The sequence below is a fragment of the Phodopus roborovskii genome, unplaced genomic scaffold (assembly GCF_943737965.1).
Source record: "Phodopus roborovskii unplaced genomic scaffold, PHOROB, whole genome shotgun sequence".
NCBI lineage: Eukaryota > Metazoa > Chordata > Mammalia > Rodentia > Cricetidae > Phodopus > Phodopus roborovskii.
The window spans coordinates 1,879,024-1,903,220 of NW_026125675.1; the positions used below are offsets into that span (position 1 = coordinate 1,879,024).

Sequence of the window (24,197 nt, forward strand, 5' to 3'; positions counted from 1 at the left end):
GTCTTTAGAGGAAGTGGTGGCAGGAGGTCGAAAGCCGACTGCTGCGTCTCCGACACTTCAGACACGCAAGGGTGGAGCTCAGAAGAGCCTTGGCGGGATGGCTAGGGCCTCTCCTCTAGCCTGCGCGGTCATCCCTAGTCTCTGTGGTCAGAGAGGGGGTGGGGCCCAACCGTAGGGCAAGAACGCGGCGGGGCGCCCCTGCTCCGAACTCCGCCTCCTGCCCCAACTCCACCCCCCATTCTCCCGGGGGGAGGGGTGGGTGGGTAGAGATTCTGGGCAGTGGCTAAGTCACAGAAGCTTCTGAAGCCCGGCTGCCGAGCAGACGAACACGCTTGGTGCCCCGGGGAGGGGCGTCACAAGGGGGAGGAGGAGCAGTAAGAGGAGGTGGAAAGGAAGAGACGGCCTCTTTGCTTAAGACCTCTCGAGGCTCTGACCTCAGGGGCTAAGGGACTATCTGGAGAGGGAAGCCAGTTTCCTCCACCTGGGCTTGCCTGAAGCAGGCCACGACCCTGGAGGATCATAAGCCAACCGCTTCTGGGGCCCCAGCACCACCCCAGGGGCCACAGGCTCAGGGACCACTTCAAGGTTTCCAGTTGTCTACACAACAAACCCTGCAACTGCAGCCTCGGGCAGTAGTCCCAGCCCCTCAACCTACCCACCATTCCGGGTGACATGCCGGTGCTCTCTACTCCACGGTCCTCGAGGGTGACCACACTGAAGCGTACAGCTGTGGTCTTGGCTCTCACAGCCTATGGAGTCCACAAAATCTACCCTCTAGTACGGCAGTGCCTGACTCCTGCCAGAGGCCCTCAGGTGCCAGCTGGGGAACCCACGCAAGAGGCCTCTGGAGCTACAGCAGCCAAGGCTGGCATGAACCGGGTATTCCTGCAGCGGCTCCTGGTGCTCCTGAGGCTGCTGTTCCCCCGAATCTTGTGCCGGGAAACAGGGCTACTGGCCCTACATTCTGCTGCCCTGGTAAGCCGAACTTTCCTGTCTGTGTATGTGGCCCGCCTGGATGGCAGACTGGCCCGCTGCATTGTACGTAAAGACCCACGAGCCTTTAGCTGGCAACTGCTTCAGTGGCTCCTCATCGCCCTTCCTGCCACTTTCATTAACAGTGCCATCCGCTACCTAGAGGGCCAGCTGGCTCTGTCTTTCCGAAGCCGTCTAGTTGCTCATGCCTACAGCCTCTACTTTTCCCAGCAGACTTACTACCGAGTAAGCAACATGGATGGCCGGCTTCGAAACCCTGACCAGTCTCTGACGGAGGATGTGGTAGCCTTTGCTGCCTCTGTAGCCCACCTCTATTCCAACCTGACCAAGCCACTCCTGGACGTGGCGGTGACCTCCTATACTCTCCTTCGAGCAGCCCGCTCCAGAGGAGCTGGCACAGCCTGGCCCTCAGCCATCGCTGGCCTGGTGGTGTTCCTAACAGCCAACGTGCTACGAGCCTTCTCTCCCAAGTTTGGGGAACTGGTGGCAGAGGAGGCCCGGCGGAAGGGCGAACTGCGCTACATGCACTCTCGAGTGGTGGCCAACTCAGAGGAAATTGCCTTCTACGGGGGCCATGAGGTGGGGCAGGTTGAAATGCTGCTTATATAGGAGAGGAGGTGGCTGGGAGACCCATGGCAGCCAGCTATAAGGAATAGGGAAAGCCTAAAGCCTAACCAGGCTGATGTTAAAGTTGTCAATAGGCACTGGAACAAGCTCGGGGGTAGGCCTTGGATGGCTATAATCTAAAGGTGCAGAAATGGAGAAATGACACCACTGGGTGGGAACTTCCCGGTGCTGGCTGCCTACAACCTCCAGGCCACTTCTGCCTCCTTCCTTGGTGAAATTAATTGTCTTGGACTTGGAGCTTTGGATTCTAGTGGTTTGTGATGCTACTGGTTGAGTTCACTCCAATCTTTCAGCCAACCATTCCTGCAGCCAACTGGGGGGAATTAGACTCCTACCATCTGGAGCAGGTATGGTAGGACACAGCCTGCCACCTGACCTCTCACATCTCTGGGCCCTTTGAAGGCTGGCGTCCAGCAGAGTTGGCTGGCCGGGCTGTCCTATATTATAGGCATGACTCAGCCCAAGCATAGGTTAACAAGCAAAACTCAGCACAGCAGCTGCAGTGGTGTTGGTGCTCAGGGTCAAGGCTGTCAGAGCCCCAGGCATGCCTGGCTAGTGACTGACAGGCTTGACAAGCAACCTGCGTAGCTGCCTCCCTCCCTCCCAGGGATAGGGATATGGGATGTGTGCCCCAGCCTCTGCCATGGTGTACAGCCTGACAAGCTCCCCCCACCCCACCTCCATTGTAACCACCCTTCTGTTCAGATCCCTCAATGAGGTGGGCTAGGGTCAGGAGAGCCCTCAGATGCTGGAAAAGGTTACTTCAGGCCACTGCAAGCTTTATTCCCTCCCCTTCCTTATCCCTGTGGTTGCAGCTGCTTCAGTCCTTATTCTGACAACTAATTTCACTTCCCCACTGCTTGGGGTGGGGGAGGGATGCAAAAGGATGATTTTTTAAAGACGGTCTCTGTGTGTCTCCTGGGCCAGGTAGCCACTAACCCCAGGACCGTGTCTCATTGGCTGCATGCATATCATATAGAGAATCAGGCTTTTCCTTAACTTTCAGAAAGGATTTGTCTCTACATTTTTACAAAGAAAGGTATTTCTGGTCCTGGTCAGGTTTCAGATAAGGAGAAAAAGTGCCTCACCCTCACTATAACCCCTCTCCCACTCTTCTGAATATCATGCTGCAGGGCCTTGGCAAGCAGCCGGGGCCTTGGGTGAGGCACTTGGCACAATATCCATAGCTACACCATCAGCCTTAGCTGGCACTGCTACCACCTCAAGGCATGAACCTAGATTACCAGGGTACTCCAAGGTGGTTCACTCACTTCAGGAATAAGAGATTGGGTTTGAGGAAAGTTGGGTTATATGAGCAGACTTAGGCAGAGGGTACAAACGAAAGAGCGTGGTATTTAGAAAGACTTCCTCTGGGATAGTTTAAGGAAATAGCACATTCAACAATAGAGTTCACTTCCTGGGACCCAGAGACCTTTTGTACACCCTTCGTCTGCTTATCTAAGCTGTATGAAGTGATGGGTCACTATGGATAGGTTAACTGTCCTTTTATAGACACATGTCCCACTCTAGTTCCACTGACAGATATACTGTGAACATGAGCCTACATTCAAGTCAACAATTTATGACAGAAGGGAACTAACTGGCTGGCTGGCTAGCAGGCAGGCAAACAGCACAGTATTATTGCTAGAATTTCAGACAGTGCATATGCATGTGTACACACAAGTATACAACTTCCTGCTTGAAATAACAAAGTAAGTCTTTTTGTTGTTGATTTTTGGTTTTTTCTTTGGTTGTTTTGTTTTGTTGTTTGTTTTTGGTTTTTCGAGACAGGGTTTCTCTGTGTAGCTTTGGAGCCTGTCCTGGAACTCGCTCTGTAGACCAGGCTGGCCTCAAACTCATAGAGATCCCCCTGCCTCTGCCTCCCGAGTGCTGGGACTAAAGGCCTGTGACACCAATGCCCAGCTCAAAGTAAGTCTTAAATCAGCTTCATTTGTAATAATCTTGTTATCAGGCTGACCAGGAGGATGACTGTGAGTTCATGGGCTATATCATGAAATCTCAAAAGTAACAACAACTACAACAAAAAGCCAGGCATGCTAGTGCACACCTATAATGCCAGCACTTGGGAAGCATACATAGGAAAATTGCCACAAATTTGAGGTTGACCCTAGTATACATTAAGCAATTCCAGACCAGCCAGGCCTATATATAATGAGACCCTGTCACAAAAAAAAAAAAAAAAAAAAAAAAAAAACAGAAGTCTGGTTCTCTATGATTAGAGTGCTTATCTACCATGCTCAAGGTCTAGAATGCCCAAGAACCTAAATTCTACCCACCATACCTCAAAACAAAGTAAAAATCTGGTTCTCTTAACAGCCCAGCCCATTCAGCCCATATTCCTGCACTGCTTGCTACCTCCAGGCAATATGAGTTTGGGCAGGTCACTTTGTCTGTTTCTGTGTCCTACAATAGACGTGAGACTATACACAATGAACTACGTGGCAGTAAAATGAAGAAAGAAATGAAACCACTGGACAATCAGTGCCATACTGGGCATGGGGGTGGGAGGCAGAGCAATCCAAAACACCACAGTCACCTTGCCATGAATACTTCTTCCCAATATTTCTAGACTCCTCCATGAGGCTTGCCTGACTGCAGCTGCCACCCCACTTGAGGGTGGCACCCATGTTTTGGTGGGAAAATTCAGTGTACTTTTCTCACACCAAAGAGTCCTGGGAAAGTAGCAGGAAATGGAGCCTAAGTAAAGTGAGTCTGTTTACTGAGTTTTACAAAACCAAGAACTTTATTACCCAGTGGTGGTGCTTGCCTTTATTCCCAGCACTAGGGAGGCAGAGGCAGGCAGATCTCTGAGTTTGTGGCCAGGCTGGTGTTCAGAGAGAGTGTCAGGACAGCCAGAGCTGTTGTTAACTCAGAGAAAACTTGTGAGAATTCAAGCATTATGCTGGCCTGCCCCTGTCAGTTTGCAGAATGATCTCAGGCAGTACCCTGGTCAGCCCACGGTTCCATGACTATTAGTCTGCACGCAGGTGCAAAGGACCCCTTTAGAAGAACACAAACACACACACACACACACCTCTTTCACTCTGTTTTCTGCCCCTGGGGCAGACAGGACTTTTCTTATTACCTTCTTCTCTCCTGTCCTCTCTCTGTCTCTGTCTCTTTACCTCTTTTCTCTTTCTAACTCCCCCTTTCCCTTTCTAATAAAACTTCTTACTAAGCTCTGTCTGCCTGACATGTTTTGTTCCCCACCTCAGTCACCCTCGCCTGCCATGGAATCCACCAAGGTCCCCTGCACTTTATTATAAGAAAACCTGTCTTGAAAAAAACAAAAAAAAAAAAAAAAAAAGAAGAAGAAGATTTTGATACTTAGTTCAAGGTAGAAAAACTACTGATCATGATTTCTGGAGTGGGGAGGCACTAGGAGGGAACCCAAAAAAAAGGAGTCAGCAAAAATGTAAGGTAACTGCCTTCAGGGGGCTGAATCCAGAAACTGCCCAGGCAGGGTACAGAAAGGGGAATGGTGAATGTCCCAACCACAGCAGTAATTGAAAGAGGATAGGAGCTGCCCCATAACATCAGGCAGTGTCTTAGCAATAGCCCTATTTGAAACTAAATATAGTCCCCAAATCCTTGGCCTTGTGGCCAAACATCATAGCATGTATGTGGGCCATACTTCGGAATCCTCACCATTACCCTCCAAGAGTTGTCACAGGATTTTTCAATATCTATTATCCTTGCAGGTGGAGCTGGCACTACTACAGCAGTCCTATAAAGATCTGGCTTCACAGATCAACCTCATTCTGCTGGAACGCCTATGGTATGTCATGCTGGAACAGTTCCTCATGAAATATGTGTGGAGTGCATCTGGCCTGCTCATGGTAGCTGTCCCCATCATCACAGCAACTGGCTATGCAGAGTCAGGTAAGAGCCAAGGCTCCAGGAACTAGGGCCCAGAGCTCAGCCAACCCACTCTCCCCTTCTACATGGGTACACTAAGGCCCTAAGGCCCTACTGGCCTTTAGATTTTCAGAAATCAGGCATTTCTCAGAGCTCTTAGCTGCCATGTATGCATTTCATGGTCCTGGGTGCCAAGAAGCACAAGACCACAACTTAGGGACTCCACATACTTCTTTTCCACGTGTATGTATCATTTACCTACTGTCCTTAGCCCAGTTTTAATTGGAGATGAGCACAGGAAGTGGCTTGGGTAAGCCACTTCATGACCCAGCCTTGGTTTCTTTCAACAAATGGTTCTTACAAATTAGTGAAGGCCTTTGTAGGCTGTAGGAAGCCTGCCCTACCTATCACTTTTGGTGGTGGTCAGGTTATCTTTATTTCTGTTCTTCATTTGTTTGTTTCTTTGTTTGTTTGTTTTTTCAAGACAGGGTTTCTCTGTGGTTTTTTGGAGGCTCTCCTGGAACTCACACAGATCTGCCTGCCTCTGCCTCCTGAGTGCTGGAATTAAAGGCATGCATCACCAACACCTGGCTGTCTTTATTTCTGTTTGTTTCTCTACTGGATTACAATTTATTCATTCAACTTTTAGTGATTGCCCTTGAAAAGCTGAACATGCATTCTTGAAAGCCTTCTTAGGTTAATCAATAGCTCCCCTCCTCCTAAGCCTTAGAATGGTTTACCTGGAGAAGCAACATCCATGACACCTGTCATTACAGCCAGCCTGAAGTTTAGTTTTTTTGGGGGGCTGTTTGTTTTGGGTTTCCCCCCCTTTAGTTTCTAGAGACAGGGTTTTTCTGAGTAACAGCTCTGACCTCCATGGAACTCACTCTGTAGAACAGGCTGACCTGGGATTTAAAGCATGTGCCACCACTGCCAGACATGTTTTGATTTTTGAGAGGAGACCTCTTACAGCTCAGGCTAACCTTGAACTCAGTATATAATGGAGTATGACTGAATTGTTCATCCTCCTGCCCATTTTTTGAGTATTGGAGATTACTAGTGAGTGTCAGCACACCTGACTATCATGTGCTTTCATTCTCTTATTTTGGCTTTGTGTGATGTGTGTAAATTCGCCCATATGGATACTGATTTCTCTGCTCAGCATTCCCTTCCTTCAGCTATCCTCCCTGATAGAAGTTTTTGGAAGTTCACTCTCTTTTTTGTGGTTTGTTTTGATTTGAAATGGAGTTTCTTTGTAGCCCAGACTACCCCTTTCTTTAGCCTCCCCAGTGCTGGGATTAAACTGTACCTAGCTAAAAAGTTCTTTCAGTAAGGATATCATGGATTCTTTTTCTTTTTTTGTGTATGTTTCTGTTTGTTTGTTTGTTTGTTTTTTGAGAGAGGGTTTCTCTGTGTAGTTCTGGCTGCCCTGGAACTTGCTCTATAGACCAGGCTAGCCTAGAATTCACTGAGATCCGCTTGCCTCTGCCTCCCAAATGCTGGGATTAAAGCATGCACCACCACTGTCTGGCTTCATGGGTTTTTTTTTCAATTAACTTTTCTGAAATTATCTTTCACTCTTATTCCTGAACATAAGTATAAAATTTTAGTGGAAAGTTATTTATTCCAGTCATTTGACAAAATTTCATTGTCTTCTATCTTCTTGCATAGCTGTTAAGTTTTGTTAATTATTAGTGCTGTGTGTTTTCTTTCTAGATACCTTTACATTTTCTTTCTCTTTTGTATTATTCAGCTTTAGTGCAGTGTGTTCAGGTGTGGGTTTCTGCTTCCCCCTTCAAATATTTTTTTAATATTTTTTAAAAAAATTTATGTATATGGGTGTTTTGCCTCCATGTATATTTGTGTACCAACTGCCTGCAGAAACCAGAAGAGGGCATCAGAACCCCTGGAACTGGAGTTACAGACAGTTGTAAGCTCAAAACCTGGTCCTCTGAAAGAAAAACAACAGGTGACTTGTAGAATTAATGAGCAAAAAGCCCATGACAGGCCCAGTCTCTCTGGCTCTCTGCCTCCAATTTGTGGATAAGATGTAAGTAGCCAAGTCACCTGTTGTTTTTCTTTCAGTCATATCCAACTTGAATTTTTTTTATTGAGACAATGTTTCTCTGTATTGCTTTAAAGCCTGTCCTGGAACTAGCTCTGTAGACTACATTGACCACCATGTTTTATGTGTTCTGCCTTACTGCTCTCCCAAGTACTGCTTCTCTGTGTATGTTACTTCTTTGTGTGACTTCTCTCCATCACCATTTATGGTGAGCTGGAAGAGGGTGTAGATGCCTTAAGTACTTTTTCAGGTACTTCAAAGAAAGCCTTAGAGGAAGGTTCTTTACCACTGAGGAAGATTTTAGATAAGCTTTGTTTTGCTGCCTTGCAATGGTAGCCCCAGGGCTGGAAAAGGGGTGGGATTTACAATATCTGGTTTGCTCCTCCTGCCAAGCCTTGACTCCAAAGGTCCTAGGATGCAGTACGCCTAGAAAGTACTTGCTGCTGCCACAGTGTTTCCTGGCCACAAAGACCTCTGGGCTCCCTTCCTTTGTCTCACTAACAAAGGAAAAGCTGTAGGGATGTTGGGAAGGACGCTTCATGTCTCTGCTGCCTACTCTAGCTATATCTTTGAAGACACAGTCGAAAGGAAGATATTTAGACTTAGCTCACCACATCCTTAGGACATTAATTTCCCCCCACCCCCACACTTCCTGGACCAGGCCCCAAAAGCATCCATCTTGTTCCCTTTTAAACTTGAACGTTTTCTGAGCTGACTATACCTTTTCCTCCCTGACCAACCCTGGCCTTCAATCCACTTGAGGGTCAAATATATCCTGGTTACCTTTTCCTACAGCTTCCACCCCAGAGCCTTGATGACTCCCTAGTAGTCGCTTCATTATTTATCCATCTGCACCAAGGGCCTTTGGAGCTCTCTTTCTCCGTGATCTTCACCATCATTTACAGGTTCCATATGTATAAACCTTGCTCTGGGACTGGGAAGATGGCTTAGCATATAAAGTTAAAAACCTGCTGGTCTGAATTTGATTTCTGGAGCCCACATAAAAGTGGAAAGAGAAGGGAGGTCGTTTAGTGGTTAAGAGCATTGACTGCTCTTCCAAAGGACTCAGATTTGATTCCCAGCACCCACATGGCCACTCACAACTGTCTGTAACTCCAGTTTCAGGTAATCTAGTACCCTCACACAGATAAAACACCAATATACATGAAATAAAAATATATAAATTGATTGTTTTTTTTTAAGTGGAGACAACCTACTCCACAAAGCTGTCCTCTGACCCCTACATGCATGCTGTAGTACATGTGTGCCCACATATTACATATATATACATACATACATACATACATACATACATACATACACTAATAATAATAATAATTTCTTAAAGTCTTGCTCTTCTGTGGGTCCCAAGTTCATGAAAGTTGAAACTGTCAGCTAAGGAGACGTTAAGTGCTTAAGATGAGATGTAAACTATGACCAAAAAAGCAGGTTTAAACAAGAGTGATTCTTGTAAGAAATCAGAGATGTCCTTTGATAGGAGGTTAGGGACCACAAAATAGGATATGAGGGAAAATGTGGAGGACAGCAAGGTCAGGAGGAGAAAAGTCATACTTAAGAAACAAAGCTCGGTACTGGAGAGATGGCTCAGCAGTTAAGAGCACTGACTGCTTTTCCAGAGGTCCTGAGTTCAATTCTCAGCAACCACATGGTGGCTCACAACCATCTGTAATGATATCTGGCAGCCTCTTCAGGGCCTGCAGGCATGCATGCATGCAGAACACTGTATACATTTTTTTAAAAAAAGGAAGGACGGGAGGAAGGAAGGAAGCAAGCTCAGCCAGGTATTGGTGGTGCACGCCTTTATTCTAGCAGCACTTGGGAGGCAGAGACAGAGACAGGTGGATCTCTGTGAGGTCAACGTCAGCCTGGTCTAACACAACCAGTTATAGGACAGTCAGGGATACACAAAGAAACCCTGTGTGTGTGTGTGTGTGTGTGTGTGTGTGTGTGTGTGTGTGTGTGTGTGTCTGTGTCTGTGTCTGTGTCTGTGTGTATAGTGATATATTATTTATGATTCATTAAATCTTGACTGAGGATTCAGAAAGCAAAGTCAGCCTCAAGCTATAGAGATCAGGCAGTGGTGACACACACCTTTACTCCCAGCAGCCAGAAGCTAAGAGGTGGTGGTACACACCTGTAATCCTAGGACTCGGGATTAAGAGGGAGATGGATCTCTGTGAGTCCAAGGCCACCCAGATCCACACAAGAGTGAATCAGTCTAAAAAAAGAATTATAGCTCACACCTTTAATCTCAACATTAGGGAAGTATGTAAGACAAACAAGGTCTCAGAGAGGTACTCATTCTCCAGCCACACTGAGGAGAGGTTACAGTCTGAGGTTTGGTGAGAGCTCTTGGAGATGGGATCATCCCACTGAGCCTGAGGTAGAGGTAAGAGGTAGTGTCTTGGGTGCTTTGCTTTCCTGATATTCAGCTTGAAGTTTGAACCCCAGTATCTGTCTCTGAGTCTTTTATGTTTTGAGTTATACATACATATATTTATATGTACACAACCATCACCACTAAGTACAGAACATTTTGAACCATCAACACTAAGTCCAGAACATTTTGATTACCTCTAAAGGAAACTCCATATCTATTATCAGTCACTCCTAACCCTCCCTCACTCAGCCCCTGGCACCCTCTAATCTGCTTTCTATCTCTATGGATTTGCTTATTCCAGACATCATTTAGAGACAGAATCATATGGTATGTGACCTTTGCTGTCGGGCTTCTTTCACTGAGCATAATTGTTTCAAGGTTCATCTTTGTTGGAAGTGAACCAGTTCTTCATTTCCTCTTATGGCTGACTAATCTTTCTTCCTTCCTTTCTTTCTTTCTTTTTTGGAACTAATATTTCATTGTATGTATATACTATAATTTCTCTTTCTGTTCTTTTGAGACAGGCATATGCCATTGCATATGTCCTATTATAATTGCTTTTTAACTATATATTCATTGTATGTAGGTAGATTTTATAAACACATTTTTGTTTGTTTTTCTGAGACAGGTTCTTACTATGTAGCTCTGGCTCTCCTGGAACTCACTATGTAGAACAGGCTAGCCTCTGCCTCCTGAGTGCTGGGATAAAAGGCATTTACCACACTGGGAAAGAGGGAAAGACAGGTGGATCTGTGTGAGTTTGAGGCCAGTCTGGTCTACAGAGCAAGTTCCAGGACAGACTCCAAAGCAATACAGAGAAACCCTATCTGGGGATTTGGAGGGTGGGGAGGCTTGCACCACTATGCTCAGCTTTCATAAAGACTTTTTCTTTCTTTTTTGTCATTTATTTATTTATTTATTTATTTATTTATTTATTTATTTTTGAGACAGGTTTTCTCTGTGTAGCCCTGGCTGTCCTGGAACTCACTCTATAGACCAGGCTGGCCTTGAACTCACAGAGATCTGCCTGTCTCTGCCTCCCGAGTACTAGTATCAAAGGCTTGTACCACTTCCTCCTGGCTTCCCCCACACACACACTTTTTTTTTCTTTTGTTTTTTCCAGGTAGGGTTTCTCTGTAGCTTTGGAGGCTGTCCTGGAACTCATTCTGCAGACCAGGCTGGCCTTGAACTCACAGAAATCCACCTGCCTCTGCCTCCTGAGTGCTGGAATTAAAAGCATGTACTGAGAACATTTGTCCATTTCTTAACTGGATTGCTGGTTGTTTTGTTTGGTATTAAATTTTGTTATTTTTTTAGACAGGGTCTTACTATTGTAGCTTTGGTTGGTCTGGAGGTTGCTGTATAGACCATGATGACCTCAAAATCATGGAAATCTACCTGTCTGCTGTCTGTAGCTCTCTAGTAGTGAAATTAAAGGTGTGTGCCATCATACCCAGCCTGCATTTTTTTTGGGGGGGGGAGTCAGGGATCTCATGTAACTAAGGCTGTCATGGAATTCACTATGTAGTCAAGGAGGGCTTTGAACTTCTGATCCTCATCTTCAACTTCCCAAGTGCTGGGATTTCAAGAGTGTACCTTGTACCAAGGTACAAAAGGTAGTTGACGCATAGGGTGAGAGACAGGGATCTAGTTTTGTTCATCTACCAGATAGACTTCAACAAAACACACATAAAAAGAACAATTAAATAAAAACCAAAAGAAAAATATAAAAAATATATATTTCAACGTCCTCATCAATTCATCATTTACCAAACAAGCTGATTTATTACTTATTATTATTATTTACTTATTAGGCTATATCTCAGAAGCTGTCTTTATGGGGCTGCGATCAGAACCAGCTGAGCAGCCCCATGTTCATACCTGAGTTGGGGAGTGTGGATGAGGGAAAGGCTAGGTATAGATTATAAAGACCGAGACACAGAATAAAGGTCAGGAGGGCAGATCAGTCAATACTGAAATGCCTCGAGTTTATTTTTCACCACTCTTAAATACCTTAACCAAAATGTGAAACACAGTATCATGTATACCGTACAAACAGACTTTTCTTCCTCACTTATTCTAAGGGTTCAGTAACCACACACACACCTTAGCTCCAACTTCTCTTTCCCTATCCCTGAGAGTCAGGAGTAGCCACACCTCAGATTCAGGTCTGTTGTTCTTTAGACTAAGACAGCCAAACATGCTTCTGTAGCCACACCTTTGACTTGCTGAGGACAGTTTTGAAGTCTCTGCCCTTGTGTCATGATAGGCATTGACAATGGTAGTAGGATAAGGAATTACACATGTTACTACACACATGTACAGGTCAGAAGACAACTTTTGGGAGTTAGTTCTCAATTTCCACCATACAGATCCTGGGGATCAACTCAGGTCATTAGGCTTGGTGGCACCTTTTATCAAGTGAGCTACCTTACCAGTCCACCTGATTGCTCTTTATAGATATTTATTTATTTATTGAGAAAATGTTTCACACTATACCTCAAGCTGGCCCTGAACTTCAGAGTATTGAGATTATAGGTATGAGCTACCACAACTGGCCCATATATACATACATACATATGTACATACATACATATATAAATACATACATATATCTTTACTAGCCATGTGGTTTACAAGTATTCTTTCCCAATTGTATGTAGCCTTTGTACTTTGCTGGTGATGTCCCTTGGTGCTCAAAAAGTATTTATTTTGAGGTTCAGATTGCTCTGTTTTTCTTTAATTCTTTATGTTTCTAGTCTCTTCGTTAAAAAATCAAATCCAAGAACAAGTCTTACCCCATTTTCTCCTGTGAGTCAGTTTTCATTTATGCTGTGAAGTGCAGAACTTATGTGTTTCTGTACATCTGTGTGTCATAACATGGTATGCACAATGCTCATCTTTTCCATGGTGGCTCTGTGACTTTCCACTGTCCCTCCTATCTCCAACCTTGGTTTGTAGACTCAGAAGCCATGAAGAAGGCAGCCTTAGAAATGAAGGAGGAGGAGCTGGTTAGTGAGCGCACAGAGGCCTTCACCATTGCCAGAAATCTCCTCACAGCTGCTGCAGATGCCACTGAGAGGATCATGTCATCCTACAAGGAGGTAAACCCCAGTGCAGTTCCCACCCTTCCTGTTCTCCCACTCCCAAACTGGTTGGAGTTGAGACCATGTCACCCTCCTTATAGGTGACAGAGCTGGCTGGCTACACAGCCAGAGTATACGAGATGTTCCAGGTATTTGAAGATGTCCAGCAATGTCATTTTAAGAGGATCGGGGATCTAGAGGAGGCTCAGGCGAAACCTGGGGCCATGGTACAGTCTGGTATCCGTGTAGAGGGGCCCCTGAAGATCCAAGGTAAGGTATCTTCTGTGCAGAGTGCTTCCTCTGCCTTCCTACCCACTGCTTTGTCTCTTCACATTACCACCACAGCACCCAAAGGCCCTGTATACTCTGTCTTATCCACTCAGCACTCATTGCTAGGAAGGTCATTGAAGAGTAAGTCACTTGGGAGGGGGCTGGCCCAGCAGCCTGCATTCTCCAAACATTGGCCAAGTTCAACTGTTGACACACCCTCCCAAGTGTGTTTGTTGGTCTGGGTTATACTTTAAGATGGGTTTCTAGAGTCTCAGTGCTGGGTATCACACACCCACACAAGGCAAACAGATAAATCATGGCAGTGAAGGATGGGGGTGTATAGTTCAGTAGTAGAGTGCTTGCCTAACATGTATGAGACCTTGGGTTCATTTCCCAACACTGCAATAAAAAAAGGGTTGCATGGCTAGGGATATAGCTCAGTTAGTGTTTTGTAGCATATACAAGGCCCTTGGTTCCGTCCCTACTACCACATAAAGCAGACATGGTGGTGTCAAGGTCAGTATTCCGTCTAAAATTAAATAAATGAGTAAGTAAATAAATAACACAGTTACATTCATAAGTGATGGCTAATGACTGTAATCCCAGCTCTTGGGAGGTTGTGGCAGGATTGCTGCATATTCACAACCAATAGAGGCTATAGTATTAGACCCTGTTTCAAAGAGAAACAAAAGAAATCAAAGCAGAGCACAAGCACAAAAGAAAGTCCAGCCCCTGCCAGTTCATGGGAGTTGGGGTACTATAGCATTGAAGCTGATCTTAGTGTTGCCAAGAGGGGTTGTCACAGGGCAAGAGTACCCACCCAATGCCTCGTGTTCCAGAGGACCAAAATGTGGCAGGTTATGGCATTCTACTTGACTCTGGGGTTATCAGCTTGTTGGAAGACCACTGTTTTTCCATGGGGCCCTGGACCACATCATACTAATTGAGAACCCAGGGCCTGCTACTGAGGTAGATTAAACCTGTGCCAAGGGAGCAGGGATAAGTAGCAGGACACAGGAAAACAGAAAAATGTTGTACTCCTATCCTTCCATGCCTTCTCTCTACAGGCCAAGTGGTAGATGTGGAACAGGGAATCATCTGTGAGAACATCCCCATCATCACACCCACAGGAGAGGTGGTGGTGGCCAACCTCAACATCAGGGTATGTCAAATGGAGAAGCATGCCCAACCTGAAAATGCTAACCAGTCTGGGCCAAGCAGCTGGGGACAGGGTACACTTCCAAAGGTTGTTATCTGGCCACCTGCATCTGTGAACCCTAGCCCTTGGCATCTCACTTAGCTGTGCTAGCAATGACATTGTCACCAGGTCTGCGTGGAAGACAGGCCAAGGTCAAGCTGAGAGACCAACGTGTCTCTGACCACGAGTTCTGAAGCAATATTGTGAGTGCTGATAAAATACACTAACAATTACCAGGGTTGTCCAAGGGTTGCCAAAGTGCTTTGGTTTGATCATTTGCCCATCCCAACAGGCTGCCACAAACTCTGGGCTGTTAGAAACCAAAGATAAATCAAAGAGTGGGATGCCCTAAAACATTATCCACTGCTTGGTGTGTTAGTGTACACCTATAATTCCAGCACGCAAAGTTTGAGGCCAGCTTGGTTTGCATAGTAAGTTTCAGGACAGTCAGAGCTACACAGTGGAACCCTGTCTGAAAAACACAAATGAAAAAAAAAAAAACAAATTAATAAATTTAAAAGTCTCTTCTTAGACTCTGATCCAGAGTACATTAAGGGCCATGAAAGGTTGATCATCATTTGATGAGATAAAACCCAGTGAAGCTTTTCCTCAAAACGTAGGAGGTAGATAGGTGGACACAACTGGAGATAGGAGATGAGGGACAAAGGGGCCTGGGCCTGCCATGTCTCAGCAAGGGAGGAACCTAGAAAGATGCAAGAGAAAGTGTATCAGGCTCCTGCCTTCACTGAGGAGTTGGCTGAGCCTGGAGAGAAGGAAGAAGGGCAAAGATACTAAAAAGCCAGTTGAGACAATGTAGAGACCATGCCTCCTCCCTAAACAGCATAACATAATGGTGTGGTCCCTGATGGACCCAAGGTAGATAGTTTCCTGGCTTTCCCAAGCATGCAGAGACATTGCAGCCTGAGTGAGCAGATTGCTCCTGGGTGGAGAGCAAGGTGCCGAAGAATCAGGTGGAAGAGTAGCCCTGAGGTAGCTTGAAACCCTCTTGCTACTCCTATCCTCTAGAAACAACTGTCCTATGGTAGTGAGTGTCCTGGGGCTGCCAGAAATGGGCTCCTTCCATATTCCGGAAATGAGAAGCTTCAAGGGGTAAGATAACGGGCAGTGGTGATGCACACCTTTAATCTCAGCACTTGGGAGGCAGAGGCAGGTGGATCTCTGTGAGTTCAAGGCCATCCTGGTCTAGAGAGCTAGTCCCACGACAGCCAAGACAGTTACACAGAGAAAACGCGTCTGGTAAAAGGGGGAGGGGGAGGGAGGGGGAAGAAAAAAGAAAGATCAAGGGGTAGGATGGGAGATGGGTTCCTTCTTAGGGAGAATGTGTACCCCAGGCCTTGTGTGACTTCTGGTTCACTGACAGTCCTTAATATTCTGCTGTGTCACCCTACTCTCTCTGCCTCTATCCTCACACACATACACATCCCTCTATGTATGTCTATTTGAATCTTAACTCTGCAAGGACTCCAGCCATGGTGGATTTAGCCCACTCCCCTCCAGTATGCCTTAATGTTCATTCAGCTAATTTCATTTGCAATGGCAGGGCCCACTCTGAGACAGTAGGACATAGGACTTCAGATAAATTCAGGATGCACAGGTCAACCTATCCCATTGTTCAAGGTAAATCAAAGGCCATAACCTGGTTCCTCCTGGGAGTTCTATGCAGCAACATTCTTATCACTTACAGATAAGGAAATATCTACACTGAAAAGAAGGGACTGAGAATGATAATGCTGAGGATGGCCATGGCCATGCCATGTCTGCTGCAGGGTGCTGTACCTCTTTTGTGACCCAATCTTTCTGACTAGCTAGCAGTAGCACTAAATAGACTAACCCCTCTTTCCTGCCACTAGTGCTCAGCTACTCTGGGGCCTAAAGGCCAGTGAGACCCCTGTGTTTGGCTTGTACTATCCAGGTGTGTTAGGGCCTTAGGGGACAGAACCAAGTCTTGTCTGCTATATACTATACCTGGCATTCAGTTAAGGCTCTACATACTGAGCCCAATCCCTGTGGCCTTGTAGTCATTTCCTAAGAAATCAAGAATGAATTTGGTGGTACATACTTAAAATCCCAGCCCTTGGAATTCTAAGGCAGGAAGGACTGAGTTTGCTAGCATAGCAAGACCATTCCCACCTGCCAGCTTGTTTGCTTTTCTCCCTTCCTCCCTTCCTTCCTTTCTTTTTTGAAACAGAATCTCATGTAGCTCAAATTAGCCTTGAACTTACTGTTTAGCCAAGGATTTAAGTTGAATTGAATTTGAACTTCTACTTCTCAAGTGCTGGCATTACCTTTTTTTTTTTTTTTTTTTTTTTTTTTGAGACAGGGTTTCTCTGTGGCTTTGGAGCCTGTCCTGGAACTAGCTCTTGTAGACCAGGCTGGTCTGGAACTCACAGATCCACCTGCCTCTGCTCCTGAGTGCTAGGATTAAAGGCGTGTACCACCAATGCCCAGCTAAGTGCTGGCATTACACGCATGCATAATTTATGTGGTGCTGAGGATTGAACCCATGGTCTGTATGTGCTCAGCAAGCACCCTACCAACTGCGCTGCATCCCTATCTCAGATTGGGACTGGAAAGGAGGCCACAGTAATTCAAGGTGTGGGGAAAGAGACTAAAGTTCTTGATGCCATGCCCTAATTCTTCCACAGGTAGAAGAAGGCATGCACCTGCTCATCACAGGCCCCAATGGCTGTGGCAAGAGCTCACTGTTCCGAATCTTGGGTGGACTCTGGCCCACATACAGTGGTGTACTTTATAAGCCCCCACCCCAGCGCATGTTCTATATCCCTCAGAGGTAAGTAAACCCATTCCCTGTGTCTTTTCCACCTTTTCCCATCTGTGTAGTGGGGCAGTCCACCTTTCAGGAGAGGATGCCAAGATGTTATACCAGATCCCAATAGTCAGCAAAAACTAGTCCTGTTCATTTCAGCAGGAGGGTGGTTCTTACTTACCCTCATGCTCACAAATGTGGGTGGTACATATACTTGTGTCCATACATATATGATAGTATATGGACATGTTAGCTAGTGGAGTGCCTGGTGTGGTATGTCAACAGTTGGAAAGATTTGTGACCAGGGCCACTCAGGAGCCTACTAAGGCACAGAACACTGCTGGGAAACAAGGCTACCTTGCCCCAGTGGACATGCAGCTTTCCCACAGGCCTTACATGTCCGTGGGCTCCTTGCGTGACCAAGTGATCTATCCCGATTCTGCGGAGGATATGCGGAGGAAGGGCTGTTCGGAGCAGCAGCTGGAAGCCATCCTGGGCATCGTGCATCTCCGCCACATCCTACAACGGGAGGGAGGTAGGGGCAGAGCATGGGGTTATACGCCAGTCACCCTTTGTCCCGAGACTTTAGGGGAACCTGTTGCCAACGTACCTCTGCCTTCTTCCACTAAACCCAGGGGACAAGTGTTACCTCAGTATCCAAGATTTCAAAGTACTTGCCAGGGAAGAAGGGTAAACAGGTTGATTGGATGCCATGAAGAGGGATTTTTAGCAGAGAACTTACTTCATTGACTCTCTGTCAACCATTGCAACCTCTTAGCATTGAATTCAACCATGCTAGTTCCCATAGTGGCTCAAATAATTTATGGGTTTATCCCTCTGTACTGTAATTCCCAAAAGAAACAGGCCATATTTGGGGGACATAAATGTTCACTATGAGCTCTGGATATACTAGCTCTTATACCAAGTGATGATGCTATTCATAACTTCCATTTATAAAATCACCATATTAGCAATATAACTGCTGTTGCCATCACATCCAGTCCCAGGCTGTAGGATGGAGGAAATGATGAAGGACAAAGACAAAGAATACTTGCCTTCTGTCTTCCCAGGAAGGTTCCATGGGTACCACATATATGACAGTGGTTAGAATTAGCACCATGGTTACCCTTCATCAGAGGGCAAGCTAAAATGTTTCACATGCCCTAAGGAAACTTCTAGTCAAGTAGAAACATAGGATAGATGAATGATAGGAGAGGAGTTGCTGCTTCTGCCACACAATTCTGACAAATCACCCTCCTCACATGCCAGCATGTTGGCCCCAGGCCATAAGATGTTGCCCAGTTCCTCTGGTGAGGAGTATCTGTTCTGGGGAGAATACTCTAACCAACTCTCAGGCTCTTTGCCTTCAACATCTGCTGCATGCTGAAGACAGTGTTGGCAGGTTCTTTATTGGCAACTCACTAGGTGTCCTGGGGCTGTCATAACTAAGTGCCACAGACTCACAGGCTTCAATAGAGAACTTTGGTTTCTAGCATTGTAGAGACAAATTTGGGTGTGGCAAAGCTAGCTCCTTCAGAGACCATGAGGAAGGACACACCAAGGGACTCTACTCAGCAGATAGCCAGCCAACTTCTCATTGTATGTCTTCACATCATGTTTCCTCTGTTACATGTCTCTGCTTAAATGTCCATTTTCTTTTTTAAAAGGTTTATCTATCTATTTATTTATACAGTGTTCTGCCTGCATATGTTCCTGCAGGCCAGAGGCCCCAGATGTCACTATGGATGGTTGTGAACCACCATGAGGTTACTGGGAATTGTACTTGGGATTGTCTGGAAGAGCAGCCAGTGCTCCTAACCACTGAGCCATATCTCCAGCCCTAAATATAAAGGCACTAGTCATACTGGATTAGGGCCCACTTCTTAACCTCAACCTGAGCACATTTGGAAAGACTCTCTAAATTGTGCAGGGATAGGATATGGGGGAGACAGTTCTTGTTCCAAGTCTTTCAGTTATTAGTGTTATAATCAGATGAGAACACACAGCAGAAGTCTGCAGCTGGACAAGTTCAGCCAGGGTCAAATGTGCCCTGGCTTTCTATCAGCCTTGCTTAACCCTGCTCCTACCCTGACTCCCACTGGGTACCTGTTAAATTGAGCTGAGCCCCTCACCTCCTGCCCAGGTTGGGAGGCTGTATGTGACTGGAAAGACGTCCTGTCTGGAGGTGAGAAGCAGAGGATTGGCATGGCCCGCATGTTCTACCACAGGTGAGCACTACAGTGTCTTTCAAGGACATTTGGTGATTTGAAATCAACAAGAAAGGAAAATGGGTGCTCCCATAGTTGGAAGACAGCTACATAGAGGGGCTTCACCCCTCCTCCCAGTACAGCAGGGCCATGGTTCACGAGTGGTTGGCCACGGGCTGGAAATTGGACAGCTTTCCTCATCACCCACTCCCACCTTAAGGCCAAAGTACGCTCTCCTGGATGAGTGCACCAGTGCTGTGAGCATTGATGTGGAAGGCAAGATCTTCCAAGCAGCCAAAGATGCTGGTATCGCACTACTGTCCATCACCCATCGGCCCTCCCTATGGTAGGTGCTCTTGGAGTTAGAGGTGGGGCTGCCACTTGAAGTGGGAAAGCAGCTATGACAGCCTTCCATCTCTCTCCTGTTCAGGAAGTACCACACACATTTGCTGCAGTTTGATGGAGAGGGAGGCTGGAAGTTTGAGAAGCTGGACTCTGCAGCTCGTCTGAGCCTGACTGAGGAGAAGCAGCGCCTGGAGCAGCAACTGGCAGGCATCCCCAAGATGCAGGGGCGCCTTCAGGAGCTCCGCCAGATCCTTGGCGAGGCTGCAGCCCCAGTTCAGCCCCAGGTGTCCCCACTTGACTGAGGACCTTTTCCCCAGCCCCCACCCTTCTCCAGGCTCTCGGATCACATGAAGGAAGCTGCAGCTCCCACCCTCCCCTTACTGTCCTGCATGCTTTCCCCCTCCCAAGCCTCCTAGCCAATTGCCTGCCTTACCTGAAGACCCCACCCTCAAAAGCAAGTGGATATGATTGGGGACACTGTTTCTTCCTGCCCCCATCCCACCTGTACCCTGAGGTGTGCTCCATGAACTGTGCCCTGATAGGGCAATTTGTCCTTTACTTTTCTCTGGGGGAGGAGTGGAGGATTTGGAAGGCCCTAGTACTGACCCTATACCAGTATGGCTGAGCCATGGGAAGTAAGCAGGAGCTAACCCCTTACTGGCAGCAGCCAGAATGTGTGACAAGCCTGATGGTTGTGAGTCACATCCCTCCTGAAACCCAACTTCTTGTTCCTTTGATCCATCCCTTTGTTTCCATCCTCTACAGTAGGCAGCCAATGCCCCTCTCCCACAGATTACCCCCCACCATGGAAACAGCTCAATGGGGCATAGGATCAGACAGAACCTAAAGCATGCCCTTCCCCATGGTAACTCCCAGAACAGCAAGTTGTTCCTCCTGAGCCATGAGAAGAATGTAGCCCTGGTCTTCCCATTCCTCCACCTTCTACAACCTAATTTATTGGACTCCCAGTTTATAGCTGTCTGAATTGCCAACGTGAGCTCCCTGCCAGCACAGGAGGTGACTGGGTGGTCCCTTCAGTCTGTTTAGCCTCTGGTGCCAAACCTGGCCCCTTGCCAGCCAACACTGCCAGTTGTCACTGTGGGGTGCCCTCTGCCAGCTAGGCAGGAGTGAGGGCACAATGTTCCCAGCTCAGTGCCAAAGAGGGGTCATAGAAGGTGCTGTGTCTGCTAAGCCAGCCCTCACCAAGAGGGAGACCCCCCCACTGCCGCTGTGTGCCTTTCCTGGGCCCTCAGCCCTCTGGCTGGGTGCCCCCTCAGTCTCCTCAGTAAAAACTTCTGGAAAGTACACTCCTGCCTCCTGGACTTGGTGTATGGTAGAGGTTCTGGGAAGTAAACCAGGTATGGTGGCAAACACATATAATTCTAGCACTTGAGAGGCAGAGGCAGGCAGATCTCTGATTTCAAGGCCAGCCTGGTCTACAGAGGAAGTTCTAGGACAGCCAGGAGTGTTACACAGATAAACCTTGTCTCAACATCTCCCCCAAGAAAAAAATGTTCTGGGAAGAGGTCAGAATGTTGGCTGGAGAAAAAGAGGACACCTGATCCCAAACATAGGCCCCAGTAAGAAACTGGTAAGCTACTAACCCCATGGAACACAGAGACAAAACTTAAGAGCTAAAAGTTTATTCAGTCAGTATTCTCTGGTTATACCTTCTCTGCCTTAGGGAGGTAGAGCTGACAATCATTGCTCTAAAATACCACCTGACTTTGAGCCCCTTGCTGGAGAGAAGGGAACTCTGCCTAGTCCCTGAAGGAGAAGTGCAAAGCTATAGAAAGCCAGTGAGCTGCCAGGGAGGGAAGTTGAGCACTGAGGGAGCCATAGGAAAGAAGTATTCCTATACTGAGTTGCACTAAACCTTCTAGGAAGAGGAAATATTGTGTACAAAGGCCCAGAGGTGAGTTCTGAGAAAGATGTCCAGTGTAGGGGTAAGAAAAGGCTTGGACTGAGACAAAAGGTCACTGAGGGGACCTATGCAGAATGGGAATGGCTTTGTGTTCTACATAAAGCCGCCCGTGGAGCTGTGTGTGGACTCTTGCTGTAGACAGACCAGAGCACTGCTGCTTGAAATGGGGAAGGGGTTCTGTGGACAGGTCTGCTAAAGTGCTGAGTTCCTGTACTACCCAGCATGCCCACCCTCATGTCATACCAAAAGAACTAACAACCGTCGTTCAGTCAGAAGCCTATGGTGTACATGCTTATTGTATAGGTTCTACACAATTTTCACAGAAGCCTGAGGGCCCACAGATGTACAAATGTGACATCTGTACAGTAGAATATTATTTGGCCATAAAAGGTAGTGAAGCAGTGACAAATGCTACAACATGCACAGACCTTAAAGACATGATACTGAAGTAAAGAAACCAGGCACAAATACCCAATTATTATATGATTGCCTTTAAATGAAATTTTCCAGAACAGACAAATCTATAGCAACACAAAGCAAATGTACAGCTGCCAGGGCTTGGGGGTTGGAAGAATGGATATGGAAGACATTGTTTAATACAAGGGTTCTTTGTGGGGAAGGTTATGAAAATGTTCTGGGACAACAGGGGTAATGGTTGTGTAATATTGCTAATTTATAAAACACAGCTGAACCATGTACTTCAAAGAGACTTGGGTGAATTTTACCGTGAAACAAGTGGTTAATAGATGGGTCTAGCCAGTCTGTGGTGGTGCACTCCTTTAATCCCACCACTATAGAGGCAACAGCAGGCGGATCTCTGAATTTGAGGCCAGCATGGCCTACAGAATGAGTTCCCGAACAGGCTCCAAAGCTACAAGGAGAAACCCTGTCTTGACAAACCAAGAATAATAATAAGTACTTAGAAAGATAGGATACATAGATGGATAGAAATAGAGGCTGAGAAAGTAAAAGAGAAACAAGCAGGGCCCTTGCCTAGCAGAAGCCTGAAATCTTGAGGGGGAAATCTGACAATTGGAAGAGGCAAGGTGAGCAGCCCCTGAGTTTGGGTTGTCTGGATGTGTGGGGAGAGTAGTGCCCTTTCAGGGAGAGGCAAATTAGAAAAAAAAGGCTGGTGTGGAGAGATGGTGTAGTGCCCACAGGATGGAGAAGCCATGAGTGGTGGCCAGTGCAGCCCATGCTGTTCAGCTGAGCAGGACCATCAGAGAGGCAGGTAGTAGAGGGAGTTGAGGAGTTGAGGTGACTTCAGAAGTCTTAAGCACCTTGAGTGACACATGACAAATGAGACACATGGTTAGCCCTTGATTTGCCTCTAAACTATGCCAAACTGGGATAGAAAGATAGGGAAATTATGTGGACATGGAAAAGCAAAGAGCGTCTCTCTTGGAAGACTTTTTTTTAAAAAATATTCTATTTATTTGCATTGATGTTTTGCCTACATGTATGTTTATATAAGAGTGTCAAGTCTTAGAGTTACAGACAATTATGAGCTGCCATGTGGGTGCTGGGAATTGAGCCCAGGTCCTCTAGGAAAAGCAGTCAATGCTCTTAACCACTGAGCCATCTCTCCAGCATCTCTCTTGGATGTCTTATGGGGCCTCTTCCCAAAGGATAATGAAGGACTCCAGCATAATTAACATTTCCTGTCTGCAGACATGCAATTTTCTAAGAATCTCACCAGAAACCCTCTTCACAGTAAAAGGGCCTAATGGTTTCTGGGGTGGAGGTTTTTTGTTTTGTTTTGTTTTTTTGTTTTGTTTTATTTGTTTGGTTTTGTTGTTTTTGGTTTTTCAAGACAGTTTCTCTGGTTTTGGAGGTTGTCCTCGAACTCCTTTTATAGACTAGGCTGGCCTCAAACTTTGAGATCCACCTGTCTCTGCCTCCACAGTGCTGAGAATAAAGGTGTACCCCTTTATTTGTATATTTGTTTAACAAGGGAGGCACTCATACCACAGTGTGCACATGGGAGACAGAATACACTTTACAGGAGTCACTTTTCTCTATATGGGTCTTGGGGATCAAAACTCAGGTCATCAGCCTCAGCATCAAGCACTTTGACACACTGCTGTGTCTTGCTGACCTAAATGGCTCCCAGTTTTATCTACCAGATGATAATCCTAATCCTATCCAAGGTACCTTGAGAGGCATCCTATCATCTCAGTTGTCAAAAAGAGAGAGGACTGCAGAGATGGCCCAGCTGTTTAGCTCTTTTTTTCTGTTTGTTTGTTTTGTTTTGTTTTGTTTTTTTCCAGACAGGGTTCCTCTGTAGCTTTGAACCTTGTCTTGGAACTCCATTTGTAGACCAGGCTGGTGCCGGTCTCTGCCCCCAGAGTGCTGGGATTAAAGGAATTTACCATCACCCACCTCTGCCAGGTTCTTAGCAACTAAATTTGGCT

At 46.4% G+C, this 24,197-nt stretch overlaps 1 protein-coding gene across 3 annotated transcripts; it reads left to right on the forward strand.

The window, feature by feature from the left end:
* Positions 1-315: 315 nt before the first annotated feature.
* On the forward strand, positions 316-21,166 carry Abcd1 (ATP binding cassette subfamily D member 1). 3 transcript variants are annotated; one of them, XM_051178298.1, is made up of 11 exons: positions 316-975; positions 1,207-1,572; positions 5,343-5,523; positions 12,927-13,069; positions 13,153-13,321; positions 14,389-14,483; positions 17,186-17,331; positions 17,697-17,842; positions 19,451-19,535; positions 19,735-19,860; positions 19,945-21,166. In XM_051178298.1, the coding sequence occupies exons 1-11, from the start codon at positions 673-675 to the stop codon at positions 20,159-20,161; spliced, it is 1,977 nt and encodes a 658-aa protein (XP_051034255.1). In that variant the 5' UTR covers positions 316-672; the 3' UTR covers positions 20,162-21,166. The 3 variants fall into 3 exon arrangements, with proteins under 3 accessions (XP_051034255.1, XP_051034254.1, XP_051034256.1); XM_051178297.1 differs by having other exon boundaries at positions 316-1,572; XM_051178299.1 differs by lacking the exon at positions 1,207-1,572.
* Positions 21,167-24,197: the final 3,031 nt, after the last annotated feature.

Bases quoted from the DNA above. Each gene is read 5' to 3' on its own strand.
- Abcd1 (XM_051178297.1), top strand. From the start codon at position 673: ATGCCGGTGCTCTCTACTCCACGGTCCTCGAGGGTGACCACACTGAAG. The intron at 1,573-5,342 runs GTGGGGCAGGTT...TTATCCTTGCAG, and splicing joins CCTTCTACGGGGGCCATGAG to GTGGAGCTGGCACTACTACA. The intron at 19,536-19,734 runs GTGAGCACTACA...TCCCACCTTAAG, and splicing joins GCCCGCATGTTCTACCACAG to GCCAAAGTACGCTCTCCTGG.